Source organism: Pectinophora gossypiella, chromosome 8, assembly GCF_024362695.1.
Source record: "Pectinophora gossypiella chromosome 8, ilPecGoss1.1, whole genome shotgun sequence".
NCBI classification, from domain to species: domain Eukaryota; kingdom Metazoa; phylum Arthropoda; class Insecta; order Lepidoptera; family Gelechiidae; genus Pectinophora; species Pectinophora gossypiella.
The window spans coordinates 8067399-8095028 of record NC_065411.1 but is presented as its reverse complement, the minus strand read 5'-3'; the positions used below and the strand labels follow the sequence as shown (position 1 = coordinate 8095028).

Genomic DNA, 27630 nt, shown 5'->3' with positions numbered 1-27630 from the left:
AATATTGAAAAATAAAGGTTTTTGATTTCTTTCCAAAGCAGTTATCAGCAACAAGCAGTTTTTTTTAACTTCACATTTTTTTTTATGAACAAGACGAGATCCCGAAATTTTCGGGAACTCGCTGGATTGATATTTGCAATCCTGCAGGATCTCGAATTTGCGATCTCGAGTCGGGGTTGCATTCACTACATGGAACTGAAAATAATCAAAAAACACTATTTTTTTATGAACTCAGAATCATGGTCTGAATCATCCCCCTCAGTACTCGTTACGATGTCACTAACACTGGTATATTATTATGTTGCGTAGTATCTATGTACTTGTATTATTGTTCTCAACCGTGATTGCATACTTAATACGTGTCATTATGATACCTTAGAGATCTTATTCCACTACGTATGGCAACAGTAACAGGCTATACTTCCGATGTCTTCCTAGCAGACCATGTGTTCTACACTTCCCGTAAAGGCGGATTTACACGCGTCAATTGTCGGCATAACTGTTAGACAAAAGTCAACATTTCGATTACACTCAGCACCTGTTCCGTCAAATCGAATTTTACAAGTATGATTTTTATTCGTTTTCACAATGCGGCTAAAAATCGCACCGTGTAAACCCCACCTTACCACTCTACTCCGCCAAGTTTACACTTCTTCAATAAACTTCTATTCATACAAGTAACATTTTCTACTTTCTAAGCGCTTACATTTCTTATTCGCAACAACTTTCAGTGATGAGTATTATTTCGTATTATGAACATTTTTCCGTTTCTAACAAGGAACAATAATAATGCTTTAATCTATCAATTGCAATTCTATAGCCATTGGCCAATGGGTTTGGCACAGTAATTATCTCAGTGTTAATAAATATCAATTTTTCAGCATGACAACACAAATTCAAATGTATTATAAGAAAGGAACTTACATTTTGTAAATATTTATATAGGTAGAAAATTAATTTGATTAGTTCATATCGGTATATTGGTGGTTCATCGGTGTTGCCAAATAAGTAAATCTCATTTAATTTGTACTTCTTCATGAAACTGCACTGAATCGAATAGGTAAATAACACTTTACTGTTCTGAAACACTAGTGGACTTACCTTAAATGTGTAGGAACTAAATCTTAAAATTGCTTAAGAACTAAGAGTAATTGATATAAATATTTGTTCGATAATATCACTAAGAGACCTCTGTCAACCAATGAAATTATTCATTAGAAGCAGTAACCCTACACGTCCATAAATAATAAAGTATTCGCCATTCCCATAGGTGTAGGCAGGCAGAACCATACAGTGTCCCGTAAGTAGAATCAAACGAAACATCGCAATAGCGGGGGTCTTGAATTCTTGACTAAAGAAAAAAACAAAACCACACGAGATATTTGTGATTTTTGTGAAAAAGTAAAAATTCCTCATTTTTCATGCGATTTCTACAAATCAGCTTCAATTTTAATTTTGAATTAAGCTATGTACTCCTGAATAACTGCGCTATCTAATGAATATCACAGAAAAAGCATTCAGAATTTTCACTCACAAATATTTTAGTATCTGTGGCGAAAAAGAATGTACTCTGCTGAATCAGTAAACACGCTTAAAAATATGCTTAATTTTAGAGGTGTTAGAACGGTAAACTGTGAATTTCGGCATCACCATGTTTCGTAAGATTCACTACTTCGAAACACCCTGTATATCATTATTTACTGTTTCACGTATTGTGGAAATTAACGTGGAATTGGTTCCATATTTCATAGACGCATAGAGTTAATCCTAAATGCCCAGTCCACAAGACAAATTATTATGCTTTTGGTGATGCTAACCTCTTTGGTAACATGATTTTTGTACTTACATTATTTAAAATAGTAATTGGGTATCCTTACATTGTTATTGGTATTGACAGTTCTAAATCTAGCGCTATCTCTTTCTTACAATAACACTGAGTGAAGGACGACACTACTTTAGGACTTTCAAACAACATTTAAGTTTTGATCACCGTAATCGACGCCATTGTAATATAATAATAAATTAATCTTAAAATTATGGAATTATTACGTATTACACAATTGGAATGATTGCATTTGATTAAAATAAAACATTTTCGTATTCTAGGAACCCTGTTCAGACGCACATGCAACATGTCGATTCTGTTGTTTACTTATAATTTTATATTATTTATAGAATTGTATTCATGATCAATTTTATATACATAAAACTTTACTATCAATAATATTAGGTATTTATTTTTGGTATTATATACAGTATACACAGATTTTTTCGTGTCTGTAAATTTATGTTTAAGGTTAATCACGCAAAAAAATGGAGGGTACAATCAATATATTGCAGCCATCGTATTGCAAGTCTTTTAGAGTACATATAAAACATTATTATAAATAAATAAATAAAATTACACATTGAGATCTACCGACAGAATACGGACATCAGAAATGCATGAAACAGGGGAAAGTACAATATAATTAATCTGCGCCCAACCTCTAGCAGTTCCGCCCTATTTACTATGTTCTTTACCACGTCTCTTCTGTTTCCTTCTTTTTAGCTCTGTATCTGCTTCTTTTTTAATCTAGATACGAATGGGAATGTGTCAAATAACACTTACATGATAACATTTTCACAAAAGTAGGCGTCAAAATTAATTTCGCCAAACTGACGTTGCTTTTGCTACCTTACTTCCTTACCTTATTCCCCTATCTCTCTTTCATAAACAGACAAAAGAGTGTCAAAGTTGAACCTACAATACTTTCTTACTAATTTTATTTATTTTTTCTTACCTTTTTCTCTCCAACTTTCTTCTCTAACAACTCTCTTCTTGTTTTTTACATCTCTTACTGAGAGCATCATCCTTCTCCTTCTAAAGTTGGAACATTTAGTTGTACCTACAATACTAATACTTTCTTACTAATTACGTAGCATAGCACTGTAGGAAGAATGCTAAGGAAGGCATTGGTGCCGATTCAATTCGACAGGACTGAAACTAACTCTATCTCTTTCTTGCACATGTGCAGTAAGTCAAGGACGGCATTACTTTAAGAGCTGTCAACCTAAAATAGGTTTCCGCTCGAATAGACACCATTAGCATTCTTCGTAGTTCTTTTTAAGGCGGATCCACTCGAACGCTACTGTTGCCGTGCAAAGTAGACATATCCACCTATGTGGATGATAGGTGGATGTGTCTACTCAAGCGGCTCAGAACCAATGTCCGAGGGATTGCCGCACGCAACAATTCAACTTTACTTTTATATACAAAAATCCGTTTTCCTTTAAAGTTCGTTGCTAGGGCAAGCAATACAAATCGCCCTTTAGATAACTACGCACCAGTCCAGATCAGCAGAGCAGCGTGATGTTCCCGTTGTCTCCTCCCAGCAGCAGCAGTCTGTTCAGAGGTAGTACTGCCATGCAAGTCAGCACTCCCTTGAACGTGTCGGAGCGCAGCTTGGTGCTGGAGAAGCTGGCGTCGGGCTCCAGGCTCGTGTGGACGCCGATGCGGTTGTTGGTCGTGCCGGAGATCAGCTCGTTGTAGTATACTGACAAGCAGTGGACCGGTTCTGTGCTGCCTCTGCAAGGGACAACTACATTGAAGATATACGAACTTTACAATTGCATAAGCTTACGACTACATACCAATTGGTGTAGTCAAAGGTACACGCATGTTAAATGAAGGTATATATTGACGCGGACGGAGTCGCGGGTAAAAGCTAGTCTACACGAAACGTAAAAATCTTTTTAACGGCATGTGAAACACCATTGATCTAGTTGCTTGACTTACTTGAGGTGCGCGATCAACTCGCCGTCATCAGGTCGCCACAGCGCGGTCACTTGGTCTAGACCAGAGCTCAACAGTCTATGCTCGTCTACCGCCGCTAGACGTAGTACCTGCGACCATATAAATGCTTAGGGAAACTCACAAATAGAAAGAAATCTACAAGTAACCGTAAACTTATCGGCCTAAGAAATATTAGTATCCAATATTTCGGATAGATGACGCTGGCGTAGGCGTAATACCGCATGAACATGAAGAGGTGGTATAATGATTAACACGCTCGTTGCGGCTGAGTTCAAGTCCCGTCCAAATTTTTTCTTTTTCTGAGGTTAGTTAAAAAGTTATTGTTATGTTAATACCGCGGTATACCGCAACTAAATTTGACTATTATTCGTGAGTTATTCTTAAAAAAGCTACATTGAATCAATGAATGTGAAATATGAATCGAGTGTGTGCAGTGCAGGCCTCACCTCGCCGTCGTGCGCGCGCCAGGCGGCCAGCGGCGCGGCGGCGCGCGCGTCCAGCACCACGACGTGCCCGCTGGCCAGCCCGCACGCCACCCAGCGCCCGCTGGCGCACACGCACATGCAGCGCACGAACGTCGTCGCGCTCATCGGCAGCTGCAAACGTTCACTTCTTAGCATACATCCACTGACATACTATAAACGAATCGATTCACAGTTGCTAAAGGGTTTTTAATATTTTTAATACATTAAGTACAAGTTGGTTCCCTCAAATTAAGATGTTGTGACTGTTTAATTTTTTTAAATTTTATTGTACGATTATTTTGCTACTGTGAGTATGTTTTGTTTTATGAGAGTTTTGGCGTAAATAATCAACTGTATCGTATAAAGACCATTTAAACCGGCCGTACTTTGAACACGATTATGTACTAATTCGTCTCATGCGAACACGCAGGAACAAACCTTCAAATACTACGGAGTGCACATGCTGGGTTGGCCATTGAGTTATCGATTAACTTAAGACTCCACTGACCTTCAGTTCATGTGTGTAGTTGGCGGCGCGCGCGTCGATGATCTTGAGCGTGGCGTCGGTAGTGGCAGCCAGTACCACGGCCGACGGGCCCGGCAGCGTGCGCACGATGCTCACCGGGGACTTTATGTTGTCCAACTACAAGTAACAATTACATTTTAGTTTGTTTTATGTGCAAGTTCAAATTGAAATCTTTGTCGATTACATAGTAGACTCCGCAATTTATAATACCCCCCCCCCCCCCCCCATGTCCAAAGGTGGGAGCAAACCTCGGCCGAGGGCGTCGCCTGAGAGGATTATGGTTGAGTGAATCGGCCCCTAGTGTACCGATAACATAAGTGCTGAAAGAGAGAAAAGGTCGACCACGCCGATGGGGTCGATATAGCGGCTCTGCAGTGTTTTCTGTCACAAGCTGAAGGACTGCTCAAAGTTACAACTATAAAACATATAATTATCTGTAGGTTTTTGTGTTACGAATTGACTCAATGTTGGAACGTTGTTGGAACTGACCTGTGACACGACGCTCTCCATGAAGGGGTCCCAGATGTGGACGACGGAGTCGGTGGAGACGGCAAGGCGCATCGCCTCGAGGAACGTGAGCGACAGCACGCCCTTCTTGTGGCCCGTGTACGTCCAGTTGCATTGCGATGTCGCGTTACCATCTCCCTGGACACATACAACGTTAACGATTAACTCGGCAGATCTACATGAGTGTATAATTATGTACAGTAGCAAGAAGCTTTTTTATTTGTCGTTAGACATCAGTACAGCCTTATTTGGATTTGGTTTCCTGCTACAATAAATTGTCCAGAAAAGCTGGACTGGTGTGTAGTTGGAGAAACACGATGAATAAAACGACGATTTATCTTCACTTATTATTTTATAAGAGATATACGTATACAATTCAAACGTTCAAACGCAAGATGAATGCTTCAACTTTTTTCTTATTTATGGCTGCATTATTTAGAAACGATGATTCTGCCAACGTCAAGGTTCCAACGAAAATTTCAAACATAAAATATAATTTTGATCGGTTAAATTAAAATAATCGGTGAATAGTACAATGGTAAGATGAATACGAGCAATTTCAAATTGGTTGTGATATTGACAGCCTGCGTCTTGTTGTTAATGTTGGTTTCCAACAAACGGGAATCCAGCTGCAGTGGGACGGATATAGACTGTTTGTTTGTATACCTGATTCCGCAGCGACCACAGGCGGACGGTCTTGTCCTTAGAGCCGCTCATGAAGCTGTTCTCGTTGTCGAGGCAGTGGATGGACTTGACGGAGTGCGTGTGTCCCGGGAACGTCTGCAGCTTGATCTGCTTGAGGTTGAAGCGCGTGTCCTTGTCCGGCCGCCCGATCTCGTGCTCCCAGTAGATCAGCCAGTCGCCGCGAAGATGTCTGCGGTGACGGAATAGGTGTTTCAGTTTGACCAGCAAAATATAATAGTAAAAACATTAGTCCTCTATAACCATTGGAAGCCGGTTGCTTCAGGAGTTTATATACAAATATTTTTTTGTGAAGTGTTAAAAAATGTCTTTTATCTAGTTGTGCAGTTTAAGGTGATTCGTTTTCCATACAAAAGTTGATGCAGTGCTACAGGAAAACGGATAGAGGAATATTGTTATAAAACCGATAAATAGTAATATTTTGGTGTATTATTTTCGCAAACTAACAAAAATTTAGGGTCCGAATACGAGAAGTACCATATTTCAGACCCTCAATTTTGATCAATTCTACATTTGTAGTGGTGCAGATTACAGTGTATTTGCTGAGCGTGTAGAGGTGTCAATGTTAGTTTGTGTGCGTGATAGTTTTTTTTTTCTAAAGGCTTTGACTACTTGACAAGTGTAATAGAATGTCAGTGACAATTTATAAAGAGATTTTGTATGAAGAGAATAAATATAAATAAAAAACTAAAAATACTACAATCTGAGAAAAGGAATATTGGAAAAATATTTTTGTAATAACGTATCTTATTTAAACATTTTTAAATAATGGGTAAATACCGTGTTTTAAAAGAGGACATAAATATATTATAATAAAAAATCAATACATAAAATGAAATGGCTGTATGGGCATAGTCCCCTTTGCCTTACCCTTCGGGGAAAACCAAATCAAAAAAGAAGTTGTTGCATTTGTCGGCCTAAATAGTAGTCATTTATAATTAATTGTTTTTCCATCCAACATACAGATTTATTTATATTCTCTTTGCCGCGGACTTTTTGGTGGGACCGGGAACGGGAAGGTTGCTTTCTTCATTGAATAATCTAAATAATCAATACGAAGTGGTGTTTTGTGGTTAATGATCACATTAGTCGGAAAACATTCCCGATAGTATTATTAAATCGGAATATTCAATAAACAAAGTGTACCTATCTCTTTTCGCTTTGCGCCAACAAGCCGCTTACTTCGTTTGGGGTTCGAAGTAGGAGTCTGCTCCGAGGGTGGGGGCTTAGGTTTTATCATTTAATTAATCATCATCAAGAAAAAAAACACAAGACATGGCTGTATGTTCATAGTTCCCTTTGCCTTGCCCTTTGGGAAAAAAAATAAGATAAATTTTGAAATTCTTATGTATAATAAACAAACATCACAGACATCATGACAGATCTAAAACTAAATAAAATCTTTTTTCTATTTGACTTATTTATGAATTTTAATCAAGAAAACGTGATAATAAGTTCGACAGCAACCAGTTCAAGTCCCCGAAACAGCCCATTTCAGGCCGCGTATATATGGAAATACTACTTCAATACGTCCCAGCCTCGTCTTTTTTTAACGTCCTCGTTATAAAAAGACGTCCTAACCTGAACTAACTAACCTAACAATAAACACCACGCGTAAATATATGTCCAGAAATGCGCTGTGAGTCGTCTGGACTGGGCGCGAAAACAACATAGAATTCGATTAGGTGCTAAGTGTCCCGCATGCTATCACCAGCTGTCACTGACATACGTATGAAGTCCCGCGGATTTTATTGGAACTAAATGACAAGTCATAATAATTATATGCGGATACTGCGACATCAGCGCCGTGCTTGCGGGACGTCCTGAAGCGCTATTACATCTTTCAAACGCGATGCGACAAAGTTTGAACCTACGCAATTTAGGAAAAATCTACCTTATTATTACTGTACTGTGATCGTTATTTGTAAAATCATACAATACATATACACAATTCTTTATACACAATATAATTATTATGACATATTGTGGACTTTTCGGTATACCTACAAAAAAGGAACAATTCAACCATACGTTGTTTTGTTATATCTCAATGGGCTCAGGCAGCGTTTTCGCCGAAAGCTCCAAGTCGGCTATATTTGTAACGATAATTATGTTTGACATTCATCATCATTTTTGAACCATTTTATACAAAAAAAATACTTGTATAAATTATAAACCCTAAAGCACGCCCATGAATCACTCTACTCATTGGTGAAAACCGTATGAAAATCCGTTCAGTAGTTTTTTAGTTAGCCGCATGTTCACTGATGCGATTAATGCCTGTTAGAATTTTACAAAATAAAAAATACGGAAATTACGGAAGGTACTTAAGTGCAAAGTAAATTATTGTATACTTAATTATAATATTATTGGTAAAAGTGATACTTTTTGAAAATTCCGTAACAAATAGACGGGTTCGCCAAATTCAATTGTAAAAAAAAATACAAAAAGTAAAAACAATTAAAACATGCAGTTGGGTTTGAACCGTGAACCTTAAGAATGGCGGCTACTGCTTTACCAAATGCGCCATTTAGAAGTTAGAAGTAGACTTCAAATTATGCATCTCTTTTAATAGCTAACCTAGTTCGCATGTGTGTGTGACAGCTTCGTGTTTGTACACAAATTGAAATGACACCAACTTTTGATGCAATGTTTCAATATGATATCTTCAGTAAATACTTCAAAATTGTAGCTTAACTTAAAGATAATGTATGTAAGATTTCGCCACCTAACATTTCACTGGGTCAGAACTCAACACTAAACGAATAAATGGAAAAAAATACGAAAACTGCAGAAGTAACGCCATCTACTGACGCAGCGTTACCTAGCTGACTGAAACACATCACCTTAAGGTCCAACGTACTTATAAACTCTTGCTACAGGAGTATATGCTGATTTGATCTACCTTCTACCGAAATAAAAGTTATCTTTTATGTTTTAAGTGGCTCAATAGGTGGCGAATAGGCAGGCTGGCTGCCTTTCAAGGCTTTATAAATGCGTAGTGTCGCTCTGTTCTCCCAGTAACGCGTTCTAACACTTATTCAATTTGTATCAGGACAAATCCCAAAAACGAAAGAATGGGAAGGGTCGAAAAAAAACGTGCTGCTACTGCCCCTTTAAATAAACGAACTCGCGTAATAATAATATAAAATGCGAAGATTACCTGTTGCTTTTGACTCCATTATCCATCTTGTAGGCGACAACTTCAAACCCGGCTTGTCTCGACGGGCCGACATCCCCGGCATCGCTGGCCACATCTATCCGGTTGCCCACTAGGGTCACATTGGAGCCGAAGCTGTTGGAGCTGGATATATGGTCCATGGCCTCAGACTTGGTGGGAGTTATGTCGATGGTCTTCCGGCTAATCGGCTCGTCGCTAAACGAGGACTGGAACCGTTTGTCTCGACTTATGAGGAGCGGTGAGCTGGACAAATAGATGTTCAAGTGAGCTCTTCTGACATAAGCAGACTCACACACATGTAAGGTAGTTGTAGCATGCCTGGCCCCTCCCATACATTTTAGATTTCGTACCACCCGCACCCGTGGCGAGCAAGTTTAGAAGGGACGTTTTTTTGTGTGCCACCTTTTGTGTACAATGTATAAAAACATCAAATATTCTATAAGTAGTACTTACCTAATAGAGTTGTTCTGCTTATAACTTTGGCACAAGGCGCGGATGGTATCAGGGTTCTTAAGCGTCCGTTCCATGGTCTCAGCTCCGATAAGCTTCTCAAACATGGTGTACGCCTGATACGCCAGCTCCTCGTCAAACACCATCAGTAGTTCCTCCTGAGCCTGTCAGAATATGATAGATAAAATAAAGTCAAGCAGACTTGTTAAGATGAATCGAACTACGAATATAAAACAAACTAAACAGCTAAAAAAAAACAACAGTTATAAAAATAACTGTAAACTACACTCCGATACTGCATTAGACCGACTCGTTTTCTCGCCTCCTGAATAAATAAAGGTCGATATTTTTACAATAAAAATTTTTTTCACAAAAACCTGGTACAACGATTGATTGTAGGGGAGGTTTAGGCCAAAGAAGTTAGAACAATTATGCAAAAACTACAGCAGACTTTCAGCAATGAAAGGGGACGCTTGGCGCAAAATCTCCTCTCGCACGCTGTGATTGGTCTATTTCGTACGTTTCAGATTATGCTCTCTGGTACGATTGAGGCTGACGGCGTCATGTCGGGCGGTCGAGGCAGCGTGCAAGTATATACTCACAGTGAGGCTGGCGGCGTCGGGCGGCATATCGGGCGGTCGAGGCGGCGTGCAGGCCAGGTCGGGCAGGTCAGCGCGCACCACGCGGCCCTCGCGCACCGCCCACTCCGCCGTGCTGCCGTCGCGGCACAGCTCCAGGAAACCTTCCACCTTGGATTCTGACGACTCTTCTGCACTCTGAAAAAAACGAAACCATAAAAATCAATGTAAAATTATATCACTTCCAATTATCCAAAATCAATGTGCCGTTGATGCTGAACAACCTCGTTCAAGAAACTATTGTTATTGGAACTACTTATGCGAAACTTAAACTGTGTTACCTTGTCAGCATTATTGTCTTCTTGTTTTGGCCAGTTGTCTATCTTTCCATTTGCTTTGTCAAATGCCAAGAAAAATCTGAAAAAAAGGAAATCATTTACAGAAGTTGGATCTAACTCATTTAAAATGATAGGATTATGGAAAACATCGTAGAAATTTTACGACAAGGTTATCATATTGTTACGTCGTACAAATGAGTTTGTAATCGCGTACCTCATGAGCGCGGGCGCGCACAGGTGGCGGCGCGTCATGCCGGGCCCGACGCGCAGCGCCAGCGCGTGCAGCGCGCACACCCACTTGCGCGTGCACGCGGCGCGCGCGGCCACGCCGCACGGGTACGCTGCGCGCGTTGTCGATGCCAACCGTAAAGCCGGCTGCAGGATCGACTTCAGGAATGTGTCCTGAAAATTGAGGCAGGTTTTCATTTCCTGTTCTTTTGATACTAAGGTTTCGGATAGCTTGAAAACTGTGCTTCGATATATGACGTGGCCTGTTTTATTTATTAAATTCTTATCTATAAATAAAAGAGGTTTGCGAATCCATAATACGCAATATTTAGTGGAACCGCAACTTAAACATCGAATCTGGGCGATTGTGTTGTATAACTAACCTGCAACTGCTCCATTAGCTTAGCATCCGACATGTAAGGCACGAGGTACTTGACGAGCTGCAGGCAAGCCACGACGCCGCCCTCCAGCGGCGCGGACAGGCGCTTGCGACACGACGCGATCAACTCGCCCATGTGCGGCAAGTACTGGAATATCACCAGCTGTTCGCCGTACATCGCTAAACAAATAACAGAAAACTTATTATATTCATTATTTTTAATTTAGTGGCTTAAATTTAGTTTGTAACACGCTCATCCCGACTTGACAAGAGTTACGGCTTTAAATCCAGACACGGTCAGATTTTTTTAAAGTAAGCCTTCTAATAATAAAAGGCTATATTCACGGAATAGAAGAAAGAGGATGGAAAGGCCCCAACGCGCATTATGTATGAGAACCGCCGTACCTGGTTCAACCCCACTTTAATACTACTCCTGCAAATAGATAACTACGATAGCAAATTGCATAGTCACTTTACCGGCAATGTATATTTTATGTGATAAGCTGCAATTTTATTATTACTATTCGTAATATACTGTATACAAAACTTTTTTTTTTTGACAAATAACTGATCGTACTAAGGTTTTTAGCTTTCCTGTGAGAAGGAGGGATCTCCTTGCATCACAGTCGATATGTGATTGTTGCCCTGCAGGTTATAATGCACAAGACGACCTTTTAATATACTCTCGCGGAGCCCCGTGCGACACAAAGTTTGCCGGGTGGAGTATAATGTTGAAGTATGAACTATTTTGCTCTAACTTGTATGGCGCGCGTTTCGCACTCACTTGGCCCTTCCAACCTTTTTCTCCTATTCCGTGGTTATATTGACCAGGAAATTGGAATAGGTATGTAAGATTTATTTTACAACTATTACTAAACGGCGGTAAAAGTATTAAATATAGGCAACTCACCGACAATAGAAATAAGGCATTTGATGACTTTCATAGCATTCTTGTCTCCCACCACTCTGCTGTTCACGATGGAGATGTTATCGAACTCGTCGCGGTCGTCGCCGATACTCGCCGCCAGGTTGTCCTTGCCGATGTAACACAACGTCAACATCTTCAGCAAATTCCTAGTTATATGCCTGCACGTCAACACCGGACCCAGTCTATGTGCAAGCCAAATCAAACTCTCAGAACTCATATCCGAAATCTTACAATGGTTATTTTCTTTCTGGTTCCCATCATCATCGTTCAAGCTTCGAGAAGTACTCGGAACATTCTCGAAGGCTCGATTGAATTCCAAACTCTTTACATGGCGTGTGTGCGGTTCTTTCCGCGTTTCTACGTCTTCTGCCTTTGAGTCGTCTTCGGCAAAATGTAGGTAGCTAGTGAACATAGTTTCCCTTGGAATGTCGATATTAGGAGACCTGGGGCCATTACTCGGAGTTTCTGGAGTTGATTCTTCTTTTGTTACTATTACATTTAGGTCTTTTGAACTACGAGACGTGTTGAGAACGGAACTTCTACTCGGTAAAGGAGTGAAGAACTCGGAGGACGGAGAGGGGCTGGCTATGTCTTGTTGTGGGTTCGAAGCGCAGGAGTCGATCGACTCGGCGGGCGACTTGCTGCGACTGCTGCGGCTGGGAAGTCTCTCCTTATCGGTTTCAAAATGAAACAACTCGTTTTCACTCCTATTGTCAGAATCTTTTTCTCTGGATAGTTCCACTTCACTTGTCTTTTCAATACTTGGCGTTATGACATGCTCCGAACCGTACGATGTGTCCGGTGAGAAGATGTCAGAGGTAGCTGACAAGGCGTTTTTAACATTATCATCAGAGTACCTGGGCTTCTTATTCGCCATGGCTCTATTGTGGCATAAATGACCCGGTGATCCTAATTCCAAAGTCACGTCCTTGTAACCTCCTACAGCTTCCACTAGATGCTGAGTGAAATTGTCTAAGAAACATTGGAGTCCTAGACGAACCATAAGTTGTAGTAGAAATATATGGTGATACAACTTGACAAACTTCTGTTTACCAGCTGTCCCGGTTAAACTTGCCGAATCTATGTCTGTTAATTTATGCTGATCCGGTTTGTCCATGACAAATTCGTCGTCTTCATATAAATTCAATATATGTCTCAAAAGTTTGTTTTTCGTCTCTGCTGGGCCTAAGGCTTTGCTAACTGTGTCGAACAAATACCAGGCGGCTAACACTGACGTGTCTTTACTTTTGAGCAACTCTATATAATGGGCCAAAAATATATCAAGAACGTCGAATTGACCGCTGGCTTGGTTTAATAGGACATCTAAATGAGTAACGCAAGCTTGAATCTTTCCTTCAGCTATCCTCTGTGTGAAATACAGTTTAGTTTTGTCGACATGTTGATATTTTTCGCATTGAACGCCGTCACATTCATACATGTAGAGAATGTTCAGCTCGTTGCTTGTTAGTTCGTATTCATGTAAAGTGCTGAGAAGCTTGTATAATGTATTGAACGTTGGAGGAAATGGTATTAGATGCTGCATCAGTAGGGGCTGGAGTAGCTGCGCGGGTGATGGCGGAGGGAGGCCCTTATCCGTCACTGTGATCTTCTTCATCGCATCTTCCTTCTTTGGAGCTAGCTCGTTCTTAAAACTCAAACTTGGCGGCTGAACGTTTAACAACAGGGATGCGACATAACTCACGCATTTGGGTAACGAATAGAAGTTGTACTTTAAAACTGTTCTGCAGTTATTATACCTCTCAACAAAGTCGCTGTGTATCCTTAAAGGTCGTATATGATTGTGAAGGAATATCTCAACGATAAGACACCCCACGACGAGCATGTCTTGTCGACGGCTTTCTGTCACGAATTGTTTATAAACCGCCGCGTCAGTCGTGTACCTTGTATTGAACGTTCTATTCTTACGCTCTTTCAAAACACTTTCTAAATGAGCATCTTGGCTGAACTTTTTCAGAAAACTCTGGTCATACGAAGCTTGGAACATATGGTTGGTGAAAGCGGTATCGTCAGATTCCTTCACATTAGCACTGTCCTTCTTCACCTCCTGTTGAACTGGGTACAGGTTTAATGTCGTGATGTTTTCTTTATGCTTCTCTTTGTCCTCAGCTTTGCTGAAGAAACACTTCGTCTTGAAATTGTCCAGAGCCTCGAGCGCTTGGATGGACGCGACAGGATTGAATTCTTTTGGGAGATAAATGACGCCCTTTCCGAGTTCTGAGCGTTGCACCCTGTAGTGTCTGGAGTGTGAGGATGCCCTGGACTCTGTGGTCGAGGGTTCCTCGACTTGGCTTTGGCTTTTGGACAATGATCGCGCTCGACTGCTGCTTTTATGTCGAGATCGCACGCGTTGCGTAGGGACATTCAATCGTGAGACATGTTGCGGTAAACTACTGGACTCTTCTTCCTCGTCTGAAAATTCGTCGGAACTATCTTGCTTGATGACTTTCTCTGTGAAAGATACAATAAATACAATAACATACAAACAATTACAGTCATACAATTGTAGTGTGTCACATTAACTAAGGCTAAGAAACCGCAATAACCACAACCTTGATATCACACTGATATAAAGTAACTAATGAACTGATTTCATATGAAATTTATGAAATACCTACACAATTTTTTAGTCTTCGAAAATACATAAATATAGATTAGATTAGTGTGTTTCGCCTCAACCACTATCAAAAGTCGGGTGATGTACCGCCTCGGGAACGTATGTACATAGCATTGGGGCCGCTGGCACAAGCCTCTGGCGGCTAAGTAATAGATCCGACACCCGCACGATACAGGAGAAGTAAAATGTGACCGTACTGGCGTCCCTGTGCTGCGTCCAATGCAGCCGCGGCGGCGAGGGCGGCAGCGCGCGCGGCAGGCGCGGCGGGTGCGGCGCCGCGAACAGCTGCACCGAGCCGCCGCTGCGCAGCGACGTGTGCCCGTCCACTAGAGACAGGCACACGTTCTTCGCTTTCACTGATGCTGGCCCTGATAGTCTGCGAACAATAAATTGCATACATATACGTTATATACAAGTCACGCATATTTCCCACCGGAGCAGGGACTATGGAATTCCCTTTGCTTCGATCCTAACACACTTCTCCTGCTTCCTCTACATTCATCAATCGTTTCATACGTGCATGTCGGTTCAAAGTAGATCGTACTAAACCTTTTCTAAGGACATATCCAATTGTAAAAATAACAAAACAATAAATTATTGTTTATTTCTTATATCACTGAAATAAAGGTGGTCATTTCTCGAGAAAATTGCACCAATCATAACATCTGAAAGAGCTAGAGCAAAGACCCCTAACACGCGGTGATTGATCGATTTCTACACATGTCTGCTCATCTCTTCTACTCTCCTCTCCGGTTTGGTAGAAACCCAACCATATTGCAATATTCCAGTTTCTATGCACCCCGTTACCGCATCTACTCTAAGACAATAAAAAAGAAAAATATTCACCCAACTTACTTGTAACCAAAAGTAATGTCGATCCAATGATGTAAATTCTCAGATACATGTGTGCTCTCCAAAGCTTCTCTGTGCTTAGTTATGAAGTCCTCCACACAAGTAGCCCATGAGGGAATACCTAGGTCCTGAAAATTAAGTGCTTGTGTACGATTATTCTCAAAAACATTCTTTGTCAAATGTGCAAGTCGCATGCCGCCAACGAATAAAACAATCATAAGCGGCAATTATAGCTCGGCACGTGATACGAATTGATATGGGGTGGACTGTACGTTCTATGCGAACGTAATATTCTTTATTCTATCTATGCTCTTATAATTTAAAAATCTAATTTCTGTAACCGAACGGACAATCCAAAAATATTCAATATCCTTATACATTGTTTTAAGTTTACGCGGTTATTATCATAATTAAAGCACATAATAACGGGTTCTTACCGCGTTTAAATGGGGATATGAGACTCCCGATATTTCGACACTGTTGCAAGTGCCATGATCACGGGATGACTGACCCATTTAAACGCGGTAAGAACCCGTTATTATGTGCTTTAATTTCAATATCCTTATCCGAAAAACAGTATTCCAACATCTGGTTACATATATGAAAGTTCATGTCCGTAACATACCTAATCTCTACTACAATGCTATAGAACAGAACTGAGCTAATCAGTCATCAAAATATAAATCGATTCGCACGTGTTGTAGGGAATCATTGTACCGGCAAGTCCTCGTGTATGCTCTTAAAGACAGTGGGGTCGGTGTAGAACTCCGGAATGCACTCCTCCGGGGTCCACTCCTGCATGCGCTGTATAGAGGCGGGGTACTCCGCCGGCACCCAGTTGTTGCGCACGTACTTGCACAGCACTTCCTTTGAGGTTCTGTTGAACAAAACGGTGAATTTTCATTAGCTCTTACTATTAGGACAGCTGCAGTATTAGGCGGAAAAGACGTTCAACAAAAAAAAATACGATTCAAAGTGTGTTGGAGATGTGTCCTAACATTTGTGTTGTCATGTAGAAGTTTACCTAATGTAAATGTTTGTATTAAATAGGTATGTATAACTATGTTATCAACAGAATAAAGATATTTTACATTTGATTTGATTACTATTCGATTAGGACTAGCTTTACAATAGGATACTCTACTTTAAGGATCAATGTGTCAATCATTCTATTCTGAATTACATTACCCAAGTCTACTATAGGGAAATCTACTTCCGGAATGGTCTGTCTATATTCAAGAGGAGTAATTGCCTAGCAAAGCAAAAGGCAGAGTACAGTTGCGATTTCCTCAACAGAAGCCGAGATAATGGCGGCGAAACGGCCAAAGAGGTCATACAGCTGAAGAAAATGTTCATACAAAATAAATGTAAACCATGACATGTGTGGGCGCAACGGTATAGCGACAAGCAATCCAAATCAAACTTATTTGTTACTAATGGTTTTATTATTTCTTAGCCAATAAGACAAATAGGGTTTTTGTACTATTCCGTCTTAAGCATGCCTTGAGTCAGATCATAAATAGCGTTATTTTAAAATATTAATTACATAGTGCTATAAAAATACCGTGGTATTACATACTTACTATAGGCATCTATTAATATTCGTAACTATAGTCACAGACCACACACTCCATACAAAAATCTCGTTCTTACGTATGCCACCTTACCCTGTGCGTGCGAACGAGACAATCTGCGCGCGGTCTCTTCTATGTAGTATTATTGATTATTCTATGTCGGAAAGTTCAATATACGTTACCATAAAGCTACGTTTCCACTTGGCAACATGTTGAAAGTTAGCACGGAACTTTAAATAATAATTTTTGTGGGGTCGAGCCGCTGATGTAGAAACTATTTTCATCATTAAAAAAAGGGCAGTTCGCGCTATTTATAATCTGCGTTGTCGGGACTCTTTAAGGGAGCTGTTTAAAGAAATAAATATACTGACAAATGTATCTCTCCTTCCGAGAAACTGTGAAAGGCATACTTACAATACAAGGAATAAAAATAAAATTGTTGTTCAAAATTCTAGATTAAGTAAATTAAATTCATCTTTTTTGGGGTTAAGTATACGTTTTTACAATAAAATACCAGATAATATTTTAAATTTGTCAGAGAATAAATTTAAAGCTCACGTGAAGCTTACTTTATGTAAAAAAGCTTATTATAAAATTAATGATTACCTAAATGATAAAAATGTCTGGTATTGAATGTGTTCCTCTAGTTATTAAATAACTTGTAATGTACCCTCATTGATTTAAAAGATGTGTTGCTGTTGCAGTTTCTTGTCATTTCTTCTCCTCAGCCATAACACCTTGCAAAATGACGTAAATTCAAAAATGTTACATTGACCTTCAACAAGTTTATCCATGATAATTACGTTGAATAAATGATTCTGATTCTGATTCTAATAATAATCTTTATTGAACATAGACTTACAATTTTACATTAATAAAAATACAGACAACTATAATATGACCAATTACTCTAGATATGCAGCGGTCCCTGCACTAAGCTCAGCTTGTATCGCAGGGGCCAGAGTATGATTCCCTATGATAGGATTTACAAAATGGACTCAACTTTGTTTAACAACATTGTCAGTGTACGTAAATTACGAAAGCGACAGTCGAAGGATGTAAAAAAAACCGAAATTTCTACAAATTAATTTATTGGAATTTCTTCAAGATAGAAAAAATACACTGTTTTACTTAATTAACTTAATACTAATCCACAACTCGACCCGACCGATGCGTGTGTCAAAGTGGTTCCCAGGGCTCGTCTTCGAGGTCACACGCGCTTCCGATGCGCCGCTGCTTCAGCAGTTTCCAGTTTCTATTGCGAAACAATCTAGGCCATCAATGGCGTCATATATTAGTGCCGTGTGCAGCGTTGGGGTGTAGTCAGCATTATACATAGGGGATGATGACGTAACATCTCCCTCCCGAAGAACAGCAACTATTTTCTATGTTTTTATAGAAAATATTGCGGGATGATTCCTCTTGCCTGGTTCTCCTATGTCTTCATATTTCGTTTCGCTTTTTGTAGAGGTAGAATGATTTTTAATTTTGTTGAATTTCTTCTGGCGTTTTAGTATTAAAATGATGATACTCAGTGCAAGTGCACCTAATACAAGTGCATAAAATGGGATGGTTGTGTGATACAGTGAGTGTGGTACCACACTATCTACTTCGATGGGTGCTTGTAAAGTAATTTTCTTTTGAATGTCATGTAGAGCTTTCAGGTTTATAGAGTTCATCTGGAACCGTGGAGATGTAGTAGATTTTTGGCTTTCAGTGAAGGATATTTTCTTGAGCTTCAGCGGTTGGCCAGCAATTTGATCGTTTTCATTAACAATGGTGAATTCTTCAGTACGTAGAATACAGTGTAGCGGCATCGTCACTAAGTAGCTCCCTTGAAGTTGATCGTAGTCGTCGCCGTCACAGGTAAGTTGGGTTCTTGTGAGGTTTGGGAAGGACACGATGTAGCTTCTGTCATCCAGCTGTTCCATGGCTTCTCTCTTCAGCTCGATAGTGGTCGGTTCGCAAAAGCTGCTAATAGACTGGTTGGTGATTAAAGTATGGACACAGTCATCGTGCTTTCTGATTTGATGATTGAGATTTTCTGTACAGAGGTATAACTCCTCAACCTTCGGGCATTCAGCCTCTATGTACATGAATAATTTCCCTTCGGTTGCTATGTAAGGGTAGGGAGGTATGATGACTTGATGATTTCTATTGGGTGCTAACGCTAATTTATATAGATTGTAAGTATTTATATCTAATATAGGAATTTTGAAAAGTATAACTAATTGATTTCCTACGTAATACGACCCTGGTTTTATTATATTATAATAATTTCTAATCTCTAAGTTTAATATCCTATCTCGTCCGTATAATAACCTAAGCTTATTAATCATATTTTTTAAGACAACTGTACTTAACATAGAATGATGAGTACTAGATGCTTGTATAAATGCTAACATGTTTTCTATCCTAGATAATTCCTTAACTAAATGTTCAGTGTTTGCGCTAATTATAGTAAGTAATTGATAAAACTTAGCATATTTAATTAAGCTGCTTTCTCTATATGATTCGGAATTTAGTAAAAGCTCAAGTGTAGAATTAATTTGTTTTTGATTCTCTGCTAGTTGCGACATTACCTCATAATGTTGCGACATCCATTCCTTAGACAAACTAACATGATTATCGAGTTCAGTTATGATTTTGTTTTCATTTGCTTGTAAAACTTTAATTAATTCATTATATCTTACGGCATCGGAATAATCAAGGTTACCTGTAATGCTTTTTATAACTGAGCCTAAGCCATCGATTAATCCTCTTTTAACGCGGTTGGGTTCTAGACTTCTCAAATGTTCTATAACATTATCCAGTTTTTCTGAGAGATAATTTATCTGTAGTTCGTAAAGGGTATACGTGTCATTCGGTAGTTTAGTCTCAAAGTCGCGTATTTGTAGTTTTATCATGTCAATTTTGTCTTTAATGTCGTTGATTTGTACATATTGCACAAATGTGTGGTAATGGGAAATAAGTCTTGTCGGTCCTAGTTTAAAAGGTAAGAGTCCCGGTCCGTCATCTAGATTTTCAAGTCTTATGTCCTTTGTCGCTCGAACCCACTGGACAGCTATCATCACCAGAAACCTGTAACAATTTACTAGATTTAGGGGCGCGTTTTAGGCGCGACTTAGCAACAGGACCTCTTTTTTTGGAGGTGTAAATATGAATTGGTAAGTCGGCCAAGACTTTATCCTGTGTGTAACGAGGCGCTAGTTTTTGGCGACTTGCTACCGGGTTCTTAATGAAGACTTGCTGATCAGGGTGGTACTGCTCCTCGTCCTCACGGTCCTTATTCCTGTTCTCTATAAGATTTGTACGATCATGAAGAGAAGACTCATTTATTATGTTATAAACCTCTTTCATCTGATTTCTGTGCGATTCTATATACTGTTGAAGTAAATGATTTGTTAAATTTATGCTTACGGGATCTCGAGGATCGAGATGGCCGCGTATAAGGTCACAAGGTCTACATTTAGTAAAACTATGTATAGATCCATTGTATGCTATAACTGCGTAAGGCATTAAGTTTACGACGGGTTCATTTTTCTGTTTTAGACGTAACAACCTTAGATGTTCCAGTAGGGTGGAGTGAAAGCGTTCGACGATTCCGTTATCATTTGGACAGTGGGGAAGTGTTTTATGGTGATCTATGTTATGTACTTTTAAAAATTCGATGAACATCTGATTCGTGAATTCAGGGCCGTTATCACTAACAATATTGAGAGGTAACCCATGGTGAGTACCATAGTGGAGTAACCCTTGTATTACACTTAGGGCTGTGCCATCACGTAGATGGTACGCTTGGCCGTATTTGGAAAACACATCTACGATAGTTAGATATTTCTCACTTTCGATAGTGAGAAGGTCCACATGTACAATTTCAAATGGCTTGGTGGCTGGAGGAACGATATTAAACCTTTGCTTGATGGGGTTGCGATCATACTTACCTTGACCACACACCGTACAATCGTTAATAAATTTTGAAATTTGGTCCTTCATTTTAGGCCAGTAATAACGTTTTGATAATGCCAAATAAGTTTCGTTTATTCCGCGGTGGTTCGTCTTGCCGTCGTGGTAATTCCTAATTATTTCCTGCTGCCTAAAGTACTCCTTTACATTTTCTAATTCTGATTTACTCAACACTAAATTCATGGCGGAACTACGGAATTTATTTTGGATAATGGGAATTATAGAGTACATTGCTAGGGGAGGTGTTATCAATAGGCCAGTTTTTACTTTTGGGTTGATGTATTCCTTAATGGCGTTAACAACGTCATTTTCTAAATCTGTATGTGAAATTTGGACCACGGTACGCGTATGTGTTTCAAAAGGTTTTGAAACGGCTGGGCGACGCTTGACGTCATCGACTACTGACAACACTAGTTGTCGTTGAAATTTATTTAAAGGATCTTCACTAATAGGAACCTCGAGGATTGGGTTCTCCTGAGACGTATGGGCAGTGAGTGTTCGAGAGCCAGATGGAGAGGGCGGCCTCTCAGAAGGGTTCACGTCCATGGAACTAGTTTCTTCGTTGTGTAATTCGACGCGGGATAAAGCATCTGCATTTACATTATGTTTCCCTTTCTTATACACCACGGTGTAGTCGTATTCCGACAGTTTTAAACGCCATCTCGTTAACCGTGAATTGGGTTCTTTAATATTAACGAGCCATTGTAACGGTTTATGATCCGTTACTATTTTAAACTTTCGGCCAAATAGGTACGGCCTGAAGTATTTAGTAGCCCAAACGATAGCTAAGAGTTCTTTTTCGATAGTGGAATAATTTATTTCACTATCGTTCAAAGTTCTCGACGCGTAGGCTACTGGTTTGTCCGCGCCTATCGTACCTTGTGATAAAACAGCTCCTAACGCGATGTTCGATGCGTCAGTGGTCAGGATAAACTCCTTAGAGAAATCCGGGTATTGTAAAATCGGATCGTTAGTTAACAGTGTTTTGCAGTGCTCAAAACTCTGAACGTATTCAGGGGTAAGTTTTATTTTTACACCCTTTTTGAGCATAGATGTCATAGGTTTGGTGATTTTAGACAAGTCCGGAATAAAACGGCGATAATATCCTAACAACCCTAGAAAACTTTTAATTTCTTTGGTTGTCTTCGGAATAGGGTATTTTTGTATGGCGGCTATTTTATCTGGGTTAGGCTTGATGCCTTCTCCACTGATAATATGCCCGAGATATGGTGTTTCTAATTTAAGAAATTCAGACTTGTCCATCTGAATCTTAAAATTAGATTCACGAAGTTTTTGAAAGACTTTACCCAGATTTACCATGTGCTCCTGTAGTGAAGCGCTGAAGACTATAATATCGTCGAGGTAAACGAGACATACAGTATTTTGCAATTCTTTGAGAACATTGTCCATGACACGTTGAAACGTTGATGGACTATTTTTGAGTCCCATTGGCATGCGTAAAAATTCGTAATGTCCGTTTTCGACATTGAAAGCTGTTTTTGGGATGGATCCATCTGATGTTTCCATCTCAACCTGATAAAACCCACTGGCTAAGTCCAAGGTGGTGAAATATTGACATCGTCCCAGCTTGTCCAACACGTCTGTTATGTTGGGTATGGGATACTTGTCATCCAGGGTTTTCTCGTTTAACTTACGGAAGTCTATAACGAGTCGCCATTTAGTTTTACCAGAGGCGTCAGCTTTCTTCGGCACAATCCAGATTGGTGAGCTCCACGCGGAGCGGGAAGGTCTAATGATACCCTGTTCCAACATTTTGTCTATTTGTTCCCTAACTTCTTGCCTGTGTACATACGGATATCTATAAGTTTTTGTATAGATAGGAACTTCATCGGTGGTTTTTATACTGTGCTTAATTTGGTTAGTGAATGTAAGGGGTTCACCTTCCAGATAAAACACGTCTGCATACTGCGAACATAAAGATTCCAGGTTCGCTTTTGCCTCTGCGTTCATATGATCCGTACGTAATCGTTCTAATACACGTTTCGCGCGATCATTATGGGCGCGGTCAGTACGCGTGCACTCGATATTGTATAACTCTGCCTGTGCGGGCCTGTCTAGGGAAAAGATAACGTCATTAGGTGTCGGATTCTCGACTTCTAATATTCCACGATTGTTACTTACTGTTGTCAAGCATTCATGAATAATACAACTACATATGATCTGTCTCGGAATGTATGCATCGCCATCCGAGGTATGGATAGGTATTTTTATTAATTTTGTACTTTGTGCCGGTATAATGTTTTCATACAAATTTGTATTGCGCGAATTATGTACATTGATTGGATTTACGGCATGTTTAGTTGCTAAGGATAGTGATTTTAAATCGATCTTAGCTTCCCAATCCGTTAATAGGTCAAGCCCGATTAGACCGTCGAAAAAATTATGAAAATGATATATGAACAGTTTAATTTCATTTTTGTCGTTTAACTCTGGAAAGCAAGGTATAGTTATTGAGTAATTATTTCTAGATGTCGCATGCACATTAGTCACTTCAAAGGGGTCATGGTTAAGTGGCAAGTGGGGATAGTATTTTTTTACAGCTTCCGGGCTTATGAATGATTGATTAGCCCCGGTGTCAATTAACAGTTTCAAAGGTGGATTTGAAATCTGTATAAAGGGTAATTGACGCTGTGTTTGCAAATTAACCTCTATTTTAGTCTTTTTGTATTCGGGGTTTCCTGAAAATTTTCACCTACAGAGGGGGTGGTTGTTTCGTCTTTCTCATCGGTAAGTACAGTAACGTCAGCTGGGGATGTCTCTTCGTACAGACACGGTAAGTTATAGTTATCGTCATACTGAGTGTAATTTTGATAGCTATTATAATAGTCATTGTCATAAGTCGGCTGGTAAGTCATGTCACTATAGTAATCTGGGTAGTAGTAGTAGTTATCATAGTCGGTCGCACACTCATTAACATTTACTTCACGAGTCTTGAAGTAGTTTGTTGGGGGTGGATTCCCGTGTCTCCTCCAGTCATGTCCTGTCAAAGGTAGGTTTCTTGGTGTAAAATGTTGGACACCACTCATAGGCGTGGGAACTGGATTCCTTTGCGGTAAACGGAATACGTTACTGCGTGGGTTATAGTTGGGTGGCAACGCACGGAACATTTGCTGCGTGCGTGAAGGTCCAGGTAAGGGATTCTGAGGCTGTGGGTTGAATCTCATATGCTGCTGAGGGGGAGAGTAAAATTTGAATGGCTGCGGTGGCATATTAAATGGTTTATGTACTGGTACAGGTACCGGTGGTAAAAAGGTAGGGGTTGGTTTACCCTGTAATTGAGCTTTAGGTAGCGAATCGTTACGCTGTTGGAGATAGAGGGCGTTTAGTTCCTCTTGTACGAATTCCAAGGCCTTCTCAATAGTAGGAGGTCTCATGCACCTGATCCTAGACCCTAGAGGGTCTTTTAGTCCTCGCACAAAAGCCTGTAACGTAAGCTTCTTGTAAAGCTGACGTTTAGCCTCGATAGTGGTGGATAAGGTTTCATTCAATGTCACATATGTCATTATGGTGCTATATAAAGTCTGGCAATGGTTATAGAATTCTTGAGGAGATTTAGAGCCTTGCATAGCGAGTGACAGATCATTGTAAAGAGCTGTCTCGTCCCTTTGGTCAGCAAAGTTGTTGATTAAAGCATCACGGATACCTTGCCAGTTGTCTGGTACACCATTTGAATTTATAATCGTCGCAGCAGGTCCAGTTATCTTATTCAAGATGCCGTTAATTAGACATAAGTTTCCTAATTCACTGCCCTGAGCAGTTGACATGTAACTTACTACCAGTGCGTCACATAATTTTATAAATCTAACGAGAACGTTAGGGTTCCCGTCAAATTCGGGGACAGGGCGAAGTGCCTTATAAATTACATCAGGGTCGTGAGACATATTTACTTTCGTTTCAAAAATATCCTCTAAAATATTACCTAAATCAGGGCTATCTATAATTCTACCTAAATCTACGTTACGTTGCCTGCGAGCCTGCCTGATTGCAGAGTCGCTCGGCGTTGATTTTACGTTACGAAAAATTTTGGAAAGGAACTAGGAACTAACAGAGCAACACGAATAAGAAATATATTCAGTAACTCACATATACATCTCGGTTTCTCTGCAGTATCAATTTCTGGATACTCCTCCTGGCTGTGCAGCTCCCGTAGGTTCAGGATACTCGAACTGGACTTGAAAGCCTCCAGGTGGTCCGCGGATGTAGCGACGTGTCTTCGATGTCCGGAAGAATGCGTAGTTCACGAACCAGTCCGCGAGTATCCTACCGACTGCGCCAATTACGAAAGCGACAGTCGAAGGATGTAAAAAAAACCGAAATTTCTACAAATTAATTTATTGGAATTTCTTCAAGATAGAAAAAATACACTGTTTTACTTAATTAACTTAATACTAATCCACAACTCGACCCGACCGATGCGTGTGTCAAAGTGGTTCCCAGGGCTCGTCTTCGAGGTCACACGCGCTTCCGATGCGCCGCTGCTTCAGCAGTTTCCAGTTTCTATTGCGAAACAATCTAGGCCATCAATGGCGTCATATATTAGTGCCGTGTGCAGCGTTGGGGTGTAGTCAGCATTATACATAGGGGATGATGACGTAACACGTATCTAACACACGTCAGTCGTCGACAACAAGTCGCCAGAGGAATTAGTGTTGTTGGGACACATCTCCACTCAACAATTGATGCTAAACTAACGATGCTCTCTAAACAAACAACAAGCCGCAACATTGCCGTACATGTAAAGCCATACGTGCCATACGTGTTGCGCATTAATTGTTGCCTAGCTGGATATGAGGCTTCAACCATACCTTCTGGCCAAGTATACATAGCAGGTGATGTCTGAGAGTGCATCGGTCACATGGTGCGGTGTCTGCTCGTGGTTGGACACGTCATACGTCATGTCGAGCTGCCGGTCGCCTTTGTTCAACCGGTACTTGGACTTGCTCAGGTCACGCCAGTTGCGGCCTGAAAATAATTTCGACATTTTCAACATGGAATTATGTTTTTTTATAAATAAATGATAGTTTCATTTATTTTAACAAAATTTTAATTTCCATTTGTGACACCACAACCAAAATGTGTGTAGTAGCATCTTGTAATAAAGACTGAACCGCAGAAAGATTTAAAAAAATAATATTAATAACTCTAATAAATATTTTAACAATGATTTTTATTTTTTATTTTATTGAGGGTAACATGAATTTTGTCCTTTTAGTTTATTGAGGGTAGCATGAAATTGACGAATACCCTAAAAAAATTACATACCACATCTCAAAGAGAAGTCAGTCACCCATGGCACCATGAAATGTGCCTGGGGATCATGAGCTGACCTCCCCGCCAGCATGTTCAGGTGTAGCAGGTAGTCCAGGTTGGAAATTCTCCCCTTCACCCACAGCATGCACAACTTCTCCAGCTGCACCGCCGTGCTGCGCCGCCAATCCTCTCCCCTCTTACTCTGTCCTCCCTGGCTAGTAGACACTCCTGGAGTACTCTGTTTACTCCTATTATGTTCATAAATTAAAGATGCATCTAAAGGATGAATATTGTTAGTGATCACTGGCAATATCTGCAGCCACAAATTCTCTGATAAATATACATCTTTCAACTCAAGCATTCCTAAACTCAAGCCCCTATCACTCATTGCTTTCACTACATTGAGCAGTTGATATATCACAAATAGACCCCGAGCATAATTTTTGTCGACTAAAGCTGGACTAAAATTTAAGCAGTCTAATAAATTGTTCTCATAATGCCCTCTGTAGACTACAAAGTAGTTATTGTCAGTCTCTAAAGCAAACATTGCTGCAAGTAAATTGACATGGGTCTCATAAGACTTTGATACATGTTTGTTAGGAATGATTTCTTTGTACTCTGGTGGTTTGTCATTTTTAATTCTGATAATATTACAGCCATATAGTCGCAGTATCACCTCTGACAACAGCTGGTCGTGCTCTAGTAAATTCACTATGGTACTTTCTTTGGGATTTTCACTATTTTGACAATATTTCTTATAGGATTCTTTCCATAAAGTTCTTTGATTTGTTTGGGAGACATACTGTAAGAGCTGCGAAAATGTTAAGGGAGTTTCTGTATTGTTTTCGTTCAGTTTATATCGTGGCACTGGTAAAACTTTGGACACCTTTTTGTTTAGGACCTAGAAAAAAAGGGAGTATATTAAAATTCAATTCTCAAGCTGAATGAACATCTAATATGTTCTAGAAAGGTTAACGTACCCTGATAAATATTTTCCGCCAAGGGTAGGGTACACTTTCACCAAGTTGGAGGGTAAAATCTACATCGTTCACAGAATTATCGACTTCACCATTCTTGAGCCATTTCTTTAGCCAGCTGCTGTGAACAACGACGGCGAACAAGTTCGACGAAGCGGTGGGGAATATATTCTTGCTGTTAACCTCCAATTCTTTACAAATGCAATCCATTTTTTGCTTCAATGGAAATCTTTTGTTTTGTTTCCCTCGCCACTGACTGCTGTAGACTATACTGCTAT

At 40.0% G+C, this 27630-nt stretch overlaps 1 protein-coding gene across 1 annotated transcript; it reads right to left on the bottom strand.

Moving 5' to 3' along the window:
* Positions 1 to 121: 121 nt before the first annotated feature.
* On the bottom strand, positions 122 to 27630 carry LOC126368834 (WD repeat-containing protein 81). Its single transcript, XM_050012995.1, has 19 exons — positions 27356 to 27630; positions 26388 to 27276; positions 25931 to 26087; positions 16282 to 16441; positions 15568 to 15692; positions 14910 to 15088; positions 12060 to 14546; positions 11154 to 11329; positions 10757 to 10944; positions 10546 to 10621; positions 10229 to 10402; positions 9630 to 9790; positions 9159 to 9419; positions 5960 to 6167; positions 5276 to 5431; positions 4769 to 4903; positions 4243 to 4392; positions 3779 to 3885; positions 122 to 3568 (listed from the first exon to the last, which is right to left on the bottom strand). Exons 1-19 carry the CDS (start codon positions 27560 to 27562, stop codon positions 3337 to 3339), a joined length of 6228 nt encoding a protein of 2075 aa, XP_049868952.1. The 5' UTR covers positions 27563 to 27630; the 3' UTR covers positions 122 to 3336.

Bases quoted from the DNA above. Each gene is read 5' to 3' on its own strand.
- LOC126368834 (XM_050012995.1), bottom strand. From the start codon at position 27,562: ATGGATTGCATTTGTAAAGAATTGGAGGTTAACAGCAAGAATATATTC. The intron at 27,277-27,355 runs GTACGTTAACCT...CTTTTTTTCTAG, and splicing joins GGCGGAAAATATTTATCAGG to GTCCTAAACAAAAAGGTGTC. The intron at 9,420-9,629 runs GTAAGTACTACT...CTATTTGTCCAG, and splicing joins AAGCAGAACAACTCTATTAG to CTCACCGCTCCTCATAAGTC.